This window comes from Pteropus alecto, unplaced genomic scaffold (assembly GCF_000325575.1).
Source record: "Pteropus alecto unplaced genomic scaffold, ASM32557v1 scaffold101, whole genome shotgun sequence".
Lineage (NCBI taxonomy): Eukaryota > Metazoa > Chordata > Mammalia > Chiroptera > Pteropodidae > Pteropus > Pteropus alecto.
The window spans coordinates 16,708,382-16,720,186 of NW_006432945.1; the positions used below are offsets into that span (position 1 = coordinate 16,708,382).

General features: G+C 54.4%; 2 protein-coding genes across 3 annotated transcripts in view; one reads left to right on the forward strand and one right to left on the reverse strand.

Annotated features, from left to right (window-relative positions):
* NME7 (NME/NM23 family member 7) overlaps positions 1 to 1,523 on the forward strand; it is a 90,502-nt gene extending 88,979 nt beyond the window's left edge. Inside the window, exon 12 of one of the 2 annotated variants that reach the window (XM_006907823.1) lies at positions 1,233 to 1,523. In XM_006907823.1, coding sequence (XP_006907885.1) covers positions 1,233 to 1,265 — 33 coding nt within the window. In that variant the 3' untranslated portion in view covers positions 1,266 to 1,523. The remainder of the gene's footprint in view (positions 1 to 1,232) is intronic. The other variant, XM_025043902.1, reaches the window with a different exon arrangement.
* The window catches only part of ATP1B1 (ATPase Na+/K+ transporting subunit beta 1), a 27,396-nt gene continuing 17,097 nt past the window's right edge, over positions 1,507 to 11,805 (reverse strand). The window contains exons 6-9 of the mRNA XM_015586147.2: positions 8,110 to 8,265; positions 6,200 to 6,384; positions 3,603 to 3,683; positions 1,507 to 2,739 (exon numbers count right to left, since the gene is read on the reverse strand). Of these exons, the coding sequence (XP_015441633.1) occupies positions 2,476 to 2,739; positions 3,603 to 3,683; positions 6,200 to 6,384; positions 8,110 to 8,265 (686 nt within the window). The 3' untranslated portion in view covers positions 1,507 to 2,475. The remainder of the gene's footprint in view (positions 2,740 to 3,602; positions 3,684 to 6,199; positions 6,385 to 8,109; positions 8,266 to 11,805) is intronic.

Sequence of the window (11,805 nt, forward strand, 5' to 3'; positions counted from 1 at the left end):
TTGCCAGCCCCATTTATTGAAGAGACTGTCTTTACCCCATTGTATATCCTTGCCTCCTGTGTCGTAAATTAATTGACCATATAAGCGAGGATTTATTTCTGGGTGCTCTAGTCTATTAAAATTATGTGTGTGTGTGTGTGTGTGTGTGTGTGTGTGTGTGTGTCTAATCTTTCTTATGCCAGTACCATACTGTTTTGATTATTGTAGCCTTGTAGTATAGTTTGATATCAGGGCACGTGGTCCCTCCCACTTTGTTCTTTCTCAGGATTCTTTGGCTATTCGGAGTCTTTTATGGTTCTGTATAAATCTTAGCATTCGTTGTTCGAATTCTGAGTAGAATGCCAGCAGTATCTCAGTAGGGATTGCATTGAATCTGTATATTGCTTTGGGTAGTAAGGACATTTTGACAGTATTTGTCTTTCCAGTCCATGAGCGTTGTGCAGCCTTAATGGACTCATTTTTCCTCTAGTTTTAATTTGCTGCTCACGAGGTAACAGTCTCAGGTGAAGTTTGTAAAGAAGAAACAAGAACAGCCGCCCAGCCGGACTGGGGCAAGAGGGCGGGAACGTAAGCTGTGTCTGGTCCGTGCGCCGCATCTACTGTCGGCAGAAGGACGTTCTTACATGAACCCTGTCTTCCGCACTGAAGGGGTGATACGGCCTCGCACCAGAGGGCGTTCTCGGGGCCAGCCCAAGGGCCGGGGCCCTGCTCAAGCTGGGGCAGCGCAGGCTGTGCAGAAGGTCTCCATTTTCAGAAACAGGACACCAGGATTTTTGTTGGGGCACTGCCCGTGGCTGATACTGAAACCTCAGCTCGATTATGCCAGGGAAATGCTTTTGTCTTCTTTCTCGCTCAGGCTAATTTTTAAATGTGGCTAAATAGGGACTTAGGCCAAACTGAACCAAAAAGCAAGGTATGAGCCTTCTAAATTTACAGAACCTCAAACCTAACCTCGTTTTTTTTTTTTTACCTGAACTGCTAACATCTTTGACATTTTTTTTTTAAACAGACATATCTAGTGAGGCACTAGCAGGAACCCAAATGTCATGTTATAAACTACGCAAGGTAGCACTGTAAGATAGTCCTGAACTTCGAAACGTCACCGTCTCCGCCCGCCTCTCCTACGTGTCCCTTTGGAGAGCCGGGGGTCCCGAGCCAGCGCTTGGCCTCTGGCAGGTGGGAAAGGCCGAACGGCCGTATGAAGTGTAACGAAATCATGTTTTGTCTTTCAGGTTCAGTATTTCTTCAAGATCTTGGATAATTAGCAGCAGCGAAAAAAGAAAAGCAGTCACAGACCGGGGCGTTTAGACAAGAGCGAATCATGCACGTGAGGGATGTGTTCATTCTTTTATTGTCCATTGTTTTAACCTGACTGAATACAAGACCAGCAAGAGCGCTGTGCTCCTGGCAGCCGTTACACGTTAGAGCAGGGACTTCGCACTGCAGACACACTTACCACCGGTCTGTGGGGTACCGCGTTGCTTTTTATAAAGTCCAAAATAAAGATTTATTTTTCAAACAAGTGACTTTGGTTTATTTCATACATTACACTTTTTTCTTGCAGAAAAAAATAAAATTGTACAACTGCATAAATATAAAATTCTTCCACCATGAAAATGGTTAAAACATCCATGAAGACACAGCACCAGCATGTGATGCCTCCAAGAAAGGAAAAAGGAGAAAAAGAAAAGGTACAAAGCAAATCAACTCGCCTGATCACTGGCCGAAGTGACGGGCGACCCAGGTCACCTACAGCTTCAGAACGCACTGGAGGACAAGGTAAGAGGTGTCAAGACAGCATTCCATACACAGCACAGCACGACCGCTCACTTTTGTGTTTCTCTGTAGTGTCACTTAAAATGTAAAGGGCAAGTTCCCCCATGACAGCCCACCCTCCCAGCCCCAGGGGAAAAAAGAAAGAAAGAAAAAAAAAAGACCTAACACCACAGGAAGAGACTATGGAGTGTGTTAAAAATACTCATGAATGGGTCATTTATCTCTGAAAGAGCCACCCTCCCCCCAAAAAGTACCATGCCGGTTCGATTCCCGTTGCCTATTTACACCTTGGACAACAAACCTTGCTCACGGAAAGTAGAAAACATATGGTAAAACATGGCTTGAAAAATGACCAGAGTGCACCTAGAGTACTGTACACTAAGGAAGAGACACAGGCGGCGCTACCGAGGGGCCAGAAACACTGCTCACTACGTCGGTTATGGAATCATCATTTACAGTAGAAATGGGCACGTCCCGAGGCTCAATTCGTATTCTTCTTTTGTCATTTACAGTAGAATAAATATTTTGTTGGCTATTGCTACACTTTAAATTTACATTCTAACCTATGAAATGCGGAAAGCTAGTGTAAAGCATATAGATTAAGTGTAGGTCCCATACGTATGACAGTTTGTTCAAGACTAGTAGGTTTTTGTATCTTTAACTTCTTAAATGGCTAGTGGGAAAGATCTGTGCTCGCGATCAGCTCTTAACTTCGATCTTCACGTCGAAGCGGCCCTGGAAGCGGTCCTTCTCGCTGTACCCGATGTTCTCCCCGAAGGCCTTGCACTCGATGCGGACCTCGGTGTCCACGGTGAGGTTGGTGAACTGCACGGCCAGCAGCGGCTGCAGGTACTTGGGCTGCAGCAGCTTCCCATAGTAGGGGTAGTACTGCAGCGGGAAGCCGGCGTGGCCGCCCAGGCCGAAGTACTCCACGGTCCCGATCTTCTCCTTGTCCTCGTCACGCTACGAACGGAGCACGGGCGAGAGGTTAAGGGCCGCATCCCGACCCCGCCTGTCCCCACACGCGGGGACGCGGTCCCACAGCGCCGTCCGAGGTGCGTGCGGAGGGACAGCCGCTCCAGCCCGCCTCGCAGGGGGGTGCACCTCCAGCACTGGGGGACGCGGTCCCTGTCTGCGCGGAATGGCCCTAGACACGAAGGTCAAGCGAGATTGTCCCCAAGCCACCCTGCCTCCTAGAAACGGCCGGCCCAGAGAGGGACGCTGCGGTGGCGCCTTGGGTGCTGCTTCCAGCGACACGATCCCCAAAGCGTAACCATCAGCCTTGATTTACCTGAGGCCCTTTTCTTTCTGGCGGCAGCATGAGGGACTGTCTGGTGTTAGGTCCCCTTCCTTCCTAACAGCCCCCCGGGCACCTGTGTGCGGCCGGGCCCCCTCCCTTTCTCTGCCCTCCCTCGCACAGTCCCCCAGGCACCTGTTTCTAGAGCTAACGGGAGTGTGGAGTTCTTGTTACCCTCAATTTCACATCAATTTTGTTTTTGGTTTATCTTTGAAAAATACTGAAAGACTGTCAGTTAAAAAAAAAAACTTTGCCCTCAAAAATTTCTCTCACACGCTCTGGGCCAGAGAAGCGCCTGCGTGGGCAAACGAGCGCTCCCCGCAGTTCCGCAGAGCAGGGCGCCGGCAGTGCACTTCGGGGGTTCGGTCTCGCGTCCCAGCTCAAAAACTGCGTTTTTCTGGTTACATCTTTGTCCCTCCTTTACCCAGCAGAGCTACAACTCAGCGGACTCATTCCTGGCGGCAGTTCTCCCCGCTTCCCACATTCACATCCCGCCTCCCACCTCTCGCTCCGCCCCGCGGCTCCCCACCTTGCCGGTGCACTGAACGGGCAGGACGTAGGGGTTATACTTCAGCACCGCGGAGGTCTCCGAGGATTCGTTCTTGGGAGGCTAAAAACAGAGCCCACGTTGGTTAGTAAGTTTCATAAATCGCTTTAAATTTCCGAAAAATAAAACCATTTAGTAACCCAAACAAGTACACGCTGGTCGCAAGTTAACTGAAAGACACAATCAGCTGCGGACAGCAGAATGAAACAGTCCCTGCCCGCCCAGTCCTGGGCAAGGTCACGCTGTGATTTCGTCGAAATAAAAGTAAGTGGCCAAGTTTTGCGACCGCGACAATCAAGCCGTGATGCAGCCCAGTACTGAGTGGAACGTCGTTAGAAAGTCGGGAACCGTCGTAAGCGTTCCTCGAGGACCCCGCAAAGTTAAGGGCCACGCCGGAAACAACGCCTCGTTCGCTACGGTTATAAAAGACGGAAAAGGTGGTGGCTGTTTCTGCCCTCACGAAGCGGGGCTCGCCTCCCGCGCTGGGAGTGGGTCCCGCAGCCTTCTCACGGGGGCTCCCCTTACACTCAGTCTCCAGCGCGGTGACTGCCGGTTAAGGAGCTTTTCCAGCTCCGTAAGGCAAGTCCACTAGGCCAACAGATAAAGGTGGCATTAGACAAAGGGGTCAGTCCCTTGAAGGGACCCAGAGTACACTCTGAAAACTGCTGCCCACGTCGCCGGCTCGGACCTGCCTCAGAAGGAGGACGGCGGACAGCGTGAGCACGTGGGGATGGCCACGTCTCACTGCCGCACGTGCTGAGCCTGGCGCGAGGTGTTACACCCAAGTCACACGATGGACAGTTCTCTGTCGCTGAGGAGCTAATCGTTCCGGGACGACATTCTGGTCTGGGATGTCAGAACATGGTTATCTAGATTGGACTCTCTCAGAACTTTCTGCCAGCAATCCACGTATCTTTAAAATACGAGGAGAAATGCGTATCGATAAAGAAGTTGGCAGAATCTGTCCTCGGAGGATGAGGAAACGGGCACATTAAGTAAGACGGTGGGGTAACTGGAGTCTGACAAAAATAATCCCAACGACGAAATCGTTGGGGACCTGGGGTGGGGCGATGAGTTAGGAAGCAGCAAGGGGTAAGCAAGTGGGGGCCGAATCAAAGGGAAGAAGGACGGAAGGGAGAGTAGCCAAACTCATCACCCGACAGTGTCTCCACAGAGGTGGGGAGAGACACAAACCAAAAAAGACCAGAACCTGCGTCCGGGCCGCCGGCGCCACTCAGCCCTCCCAGGGCGGAAGGACGGAAGTGAGGGGCCTGAGCACACCGGTGAGGCCGAGAGTTCCCGGCAACGTGCGTATCAGCTCTACGTGTGACACAGCAGTTGTCCCTCTCCTTCCGTCACAGACCAGCCGAAGTGGAAAGGTGACTAGCATTCTGCTTGGAGGCACGCCCGCTGCCGCAGGAGACCTGTCGGCCCCGCAGCCGTCCAACCGCCTGCTCACGCGTCCGTCCAACCGCCTGCTCACGCGTCCGTCCAACCGCCTGCTCACGCGTCCGTCCAACCGCCTGCTCACGCGTCCGTCCAACCGCCTGCTCACGCGTCCGTGCCTCTGCCTCTGCTGGCGGTCGAGGCATTTCCGACGCACCCTTAAGTTAGATGTTGCACCTGTACTCAGATTTTCTGCGTCCGTGCCTCTGCTGGCGGTCGAGGCATTTCCGACGCGCCCTTAAGTTAGATGTTGCACCTGTACTCAGATTTTGCCTCTGCCTCTGCTGGCGGTCGAGGCATTTCCGACGCACCCTTAAGTTAGATGTTGCACCTGTACTCAGATTTTCTTTTGAAAATATTACTCATGGGTAACAAGCGAGCCAGATTCTGGAAGTGAGTTCTGTTCCTACAGATCCGTACACTGCAGTCAATCCCTACCGGAACGAACACTACGTACACTCACAATAGCAATGCCCACACGGCTGGAAGAATCCACGCTTCAGGGCAAAGGACGGCGGTGTCCGCTCACGATCGCAAGGAGAAAAATGAAATAACTCGTTTCATAAAAGACACCGCCAATGAATCTCCCTTTCTCGAAAAGAATTGCTAGGATCTTAGCACGCGTGAGCCACAGTGAGGCCGAAAGCCGGCAGCGGGGTCATCAGGGGTCAGCCTGGCATGGTATCCGCCTTCTAATGTTGCAGTGAAATCTTCATTCAGAAAAAAAAAAATTTGCTTCATCAGACTAGCAGATAATTTTTTAAAAGCACTCTGGCTCCAAGAGCATCAAAACCAGAGCATGCGGACACACGGGTAGCTTTAAAGCTTAAAAATATCTTTTCCCATATTTACTTTTAGAGAGTTGACATTCTAAAAACTACTCTGGACACTGAGTAGCACGGAGCGCAGGGTCACAGGCTGACTCCGGGATCTGGCCTGGCCACTCCATTTCCCTAAGTTCAGAAAACGAGAGTGACGAGCTATGGGAATGTCGCGGTGGGTACGGAAGGTTTCAGTTTTACTCTACCGACTGGGCTTCAGAGGTGTCAACGCGAAACGTGACAGCTCCCTCGTACTCTCGTCCCACAGTGCCGATGGCTCATCTAAAGTCTACGCGTGACAGAACCACTTGCCTTCGGTTTGAAGCCCAGAACTCGGTTGAGCTTTATGATGACGCACGGTTTGCCGTCCTTGTAGCCGTAGGAGTCATCGTTTATCCCGGAGCAGTTTCCCAGCCACTCGAGCTTGAACCTGCAGACCTTCCGCTCGCCGGGGTCACTGTCGTAGGGTCCTCGTTCTTTGTATTCGCTGGGCACACCTAGAAATGCAAACACCGTGTTTACACCGCACTGAGGGAAGGCGCTTTCTCCCCTGTCACCACGACCCGGTCTGAGGCCACGCTGTTCCGCGCTTAGCGCATCGTCTCGAGACACCGAGGACTTCCCGCGGTTAAACCAGCTCCCGTCTCCCTGCTGACGTTAAAAAGGCGTTTTCCCCAAAGCGATCACTGGCACGTAAGCCCACACCAAAGCTTCGTGGCCCTTGGTAATGAGCACGTGGCCTGTGGTCTCTGGCGATACTTCTCTTCCTTAAATAATGGACGGCTCCGCTGTGCAGGACACTCAGAGGAAACTGGATCGCCCTTCGCGAGAAGCATCGTTTGCACAGGCCGACGCCAGCTCGGTAGCAGGGTCGCCGTAATCAGAACACGAATTCGAAGGACTGTCACTAATTTTCGGAACTGGCAGTTTTGGGGTCAGATTGTCCTGGAGCTATGCCCCCACCTGGCAGGTTGAACAGTAACGAGGGGAAAAATTGGGAATTGGGTTCTTTCCTTTCCAACCACCATTCGAGTGTTTTTGTTTGTTTGTTTAGTTCTTATGGATTTGAGTTCTTGCCTTGGAGAGCTGTGAGTTCTTAAAAGCATTTGTTCAGCTGAGAAACTCTACTGGAACATTTCTGACTGACCTTCATTACCAACCCAGGGAAAGAATAAAATATAGAATCCAAAGTTAATACAAAGCCTCCTGCAGCAAACTGATGCGAATATCACAATTCGTATGTATTTTCTAAGTTCACAAATTAACTATTTTCCCTTCAAATGACAAAGTGCCTCGATTCAGTCCGTCCCCTATGAAGTGATTCCCTCTAACTCTGTATCACGCAGGCCTTTTCATCACGGCAAAGATGAAAACTTCCTTTAAATTCTAACGCGAGAAACTTAGTGAATATGAACCTTTTAAATTAGTAAATCTCTTCAAAATGACTTAAAATGGCAATTCACCCGCCATTAGGACTAAACAAATAGTCTGCCATACCAAGATCGAAGATTGGTAAATGCTAGAATCAAGTCAGAGGGCTGCTACCACCTAGCAACTCAGAGACCGATCTGGTTCCGGCGGGTAGGACAACGCGGCCCAGAAAGTCACACTCCAGGCGGCGAGGAGGACGGTGTGCTATACTCACGTCACCGGCTTAACGAAACATTCTCTACCATTTGTCAGTCATTTCCTTATCCAGAAGCTCAGCTGCCTGAGACCTGTTTCATTGCCCACGCCAGACCAAGGTCTGTAACACACACCCTGACCCTCAGCCCTCCTCTGTCCCCAGCTGTGCGGCTACAGAGCCCCGCGTCACGGGGCGTCCTGCTGAGCAGGCCCTGGGCGCTCTTCTGTGGGGGGGGCCGGCGGGCAGAGAGGCGGAAGCAGCAGCGACTGGGTGTAAGGAAACCAGACCAGAGTCGTGAGCTGAGTCTCGGTAAGAAAAAGCTGATGTGTCTCGCTTTTTTGTTTTTTTGGTTTTTGGTGTTTTTTTTAAAGCAAGACACCTTTCAAATGCAGATCGCAGCAACGCTGGAGATGACATCGTTTCTCTCATCGCATCCGAGGCTGAACCGTAAGAAGCCTTCTTGCTTTAAAAAAACAAAAAGCGGCCTCTCGACATGGCTAGAGTCTGATCTTTCAATCACTTCAGGACTGTCGTTCAATGACTAAATAACGAGAAACAAGAACCGACCACAGACGTCCGAGTCGCGTCTACTCACTGCCGCAGTCTTCAAAGATCATGTCGTCCCTCTGGGCGGCGTCTTTGTACTTCTCCAGGAACCTAACTATGTTCGTCACGTACGGTTGGTAGGTCTTGGATTCCTGAGGACGGAAGGAGATTTCAGTCTTCTGGATCTGGGGAATCTGCGTCAACCCTGGGCAGGAGGGGAGGCGGAAAAACAGAACCGTGAGCGGGAAGGAAGCAGCGAGACGACCCCAAGGCCGGCCCCCCGCGTACAGCACGGACTCTGCCGACCGCGCCGGGCCGGGCGGAGTGGGTGCAGCCCGCCCCTCTTCCGGAATCCGTTCCCTGGCACTTAGACCAAGTGCCCGTGACAATGTCTTAACGTCACAGACCATTTAATTTTCCCAGCAACATTTCACGACAAGGCGTCATCTCCACTTTGTGAATGAAACACTTCTTGCCCAGAAAGGCTGGGTGCCCAGCCCAAGGTCACAGCGGGGGCGGTGGGACCAGAATTCCAACCCGGCTCTGCTGTGACCCGAAGCCCGCCATCCTCCCGGCACGCCCTCGTGCTCACACTCAGAAAACGCACTCCCTGCTAGCTCGCCACGTGCACGGGGCGTCCCTTCCCCAGCTGCTAAGCCCGTTCTGTGGACGGCTGCGTGCCGCTCCGGACCCCGCAAGGCTCAGCACCACCCGGCGGAGCTCTGCGCGGGGTCTGCTAGCCGCAGATGGACCACGTGACCTAACCTGGAGGATTCGGGGGGGGCGTGTGCAGGTACCCACTTCCCATTCCTAAAGTAAACGGTTATTCTGAGCAAGTCCGGCGCCAGCCGGGGTAAAAGTCAAAGGTCGTGTACCCCGAGTCTCCTCTCTTTAACCAGTTTTTCAAGTTCGTCCATCGGCAGACGACCCTGCCTGGCAGCTGTAAACAACAGTGCACGGCCCTGGCCAGTGGCAGCGGGCGGAGGGGCCGGCACAAGATTTCCAGGACTGCCAGATAAAACAGAAGATGCCCAGCAAATCTGAATCTCAGACAAACCACACATACTTGTTATACAGGTATGTCCTATGGGACAGGTATGGGAACACACGGGTAGAAAAAATTATTCGTGGTTTATCTGAAGTTCAGATTTAACTGGACAGCCTTTGCTCATCCGGCAACCCCGTTCTAACCCCCACTCCCAGACCGGCCCTCTCCGTGCCGGGCACAGACGGTGGCTCGCGTCACGGCCCTCCAGAGACCCGTGGAGGTATGAAGACGGCGACGTGATTGCAGGGGGAGACGAGGGACCATTCAGCAGCCCCGTTTCTGAGGCTCGAGAACAGGCGTCATGGGGCCGGGCTCAGCGGCTGGTACTTTTTCTAGGGACTGAGGGTGGCTTCGAGCTTCGAAAGTGGCAAAGGGATGAGGTGCCCAGCTCGGGGGGCGGGGCGGGCCCCTCCACGCTTGCCGTTCCTGAGAAGAACGGGCAGGATGGAGACAAGGATCGCGGGGGCCTGGAGCCAGGCTGGGGGGCTGCCCGGGACCAGAGGGGGCGGGCACCGGGCCTCATCTCAGCGAGGACGACGCAGGACCTGAGGAACTCGGGCAGAACAGCCATTGGCCGTGACGGAGAGAAGTCAAAGGAAACCAGTGGTATTTGCTCATAAAAACATATTTGGTTAGAAATAAACAAAGGTTACTACAAACATGTTTTTAAATGCTCCTAAACCATAGGTTACTCACTTTATGGCCAAAGGAATTTAAATACACCCTGAACAATCTTTTTCTACATTAAGTTAGCAAAACCAGCGCCGTGATCACATCATTCAGAGAGGCACTGTAATAAAAACGCGAGCTACCTGCAGAAATAAAGCGAAGCCAGCCAGGCGAGTAGCCGCTCCCACTGGGATGTCAAGCCAGGTGAGGCCACGCCCCGCCGGGCTGGGGAGCCCCACTGCACGGTCGTGACCAGTTCGAGTTGTAAGAACACACGTAAGTCAAGGCGACCTGCCTGGACCAGGGGGAAACGCAACAGAACTCGGCAGGATGGGGCGTTCTGGATAGTGCCGGAGTCGGGAGCAAACGGAGCCCCGAAGGACAGTCACAGGAGGGTTCCCTGGGAGGGCCAGGGCACGGGCACCAGGGAACTCAGAGGCACGTGCCTTCGCGCCCGGCGGGCAGGAGGCCTGCGAACACCTGCTCTCAGGTACTTGGTGCGGTGGGGGCGGGGCTGGGGCGGGCAGGGATGGAGGACACCTGTGCGCACAGGGTTCAGCTGTGTCCTCGAGCGCGGGATGGAGGAGGTGGGAGAGGGGAGGGCAGATGGAAGGGTGAAGGGATGACAGCAGCTGTCAGAGACCGGGGCGGAAGAGCCAGCTGGCTGACCAGAGGGACAGCAGTGCGGCTGACTCGGCAAAAACCAAGCTGCTGACGAAATGTCGACGAGCCAGCTGTGAGACCGGGAGAGGCCCACCCTGCACGTCAGGAAGAGGAGTGGACCGAGGGTCCCGTCGGGAGTAAACGTGGTGGGACCTGAACTGCATGGCGAGTGTCACACAGGCCAGTGTCCCCTCTGGCCGGTGTCAGCTCTCGGCCGGCAGCTTGCCTCTGGCTCTGGGGCTGGTCCTGCCCTCTCCCAGCGGCTGCGCAAGGCTCCATCTCCCGGGTGTGTGGACAAAGTGCCGTAGGTACCGCTCTGGCCCTCCCCCCACGAGAGAGGGCAGGGGACACGCCTGCCGGCCCCGGGCCAGGCCGGGATCCGCACTAACAAAGGCCCGGGGGCTCAGGGCGCTCGGAAGCCCAAAGGGGCGGCCGGAGCGAAGCACTCACGCCGCCCGATGCCAGCTACGCGGAGAGCAGGGGCTGCCGTCCGCACGTGCACGAGGGGCCCACGGGCCCAGAAAAGACGCACGTGTCTCCCCAGACAGGGCAAAGGGAAACGGGAACTGACCCACGTCCACACGAGTCCACGGGCTCGGCCGTCGGGCCCCCACGGGGCCACGTGGGAAGCTGCAGCCGAAGATGCTCCCCGCATCACGACTGCTCTGCACCGAGAAGCATCAGAGGCTGAGGCCGAGGCTGCAGGGGGCGAGTGGACGTCCAGGCACTGGGTCCTGGGGTCCTGTGACCTGCCCGGCCCTCCGCGGACAGAGCCGTGGTACGGAGGCGGGCCAGGCGCCAGAGCCCAGCCCCGAAGCTCCGCCAGGCTAAGGCTCCCCCGGGTCTGAGGGGTCTCAGTGCGTGTAGCTGACGCAGCCGGAGTGAGCAGCCTTCCAGGGGAGCCAACTTCTGTCTGGACGTTTCCAGAAAAGCAGCATAAGCGGTCCGGGTGTCGCTCACGCCATCGGCCCCTGGGCCAAGCCCTCGCCCACGCAGCACGCCCGCGGCCAGGGCGGCCTCTGCCTCTTTGGTGCCCTGCACCCACGGCCTCTGCCTCAGTTCCTCTTCCCAGAGGCCAGCGCAGGTCACTCCCTGGCCTGTTCTGGTCGGGACGATCTTCGTTAGGAGAATTCTCTGATGCGATCCCCAAACCATCAGAAAACGAATTCCTCGTCTCGAAAATAATTTCTTTAAAGCAATCACACACTTACAAGAGGCAGATGAAGGACTCTCGACCTGCTCTCTAAACGCTTTAAGTCATTGACTTGCCATCATCAGACCGGTGGGAGGAAGAGGAAGCAGAGGGATGGGCTTGGAGCGGGCGACCCCGCACACACGTCCCTCCCTCCCCGGGGGCGCCCTCCA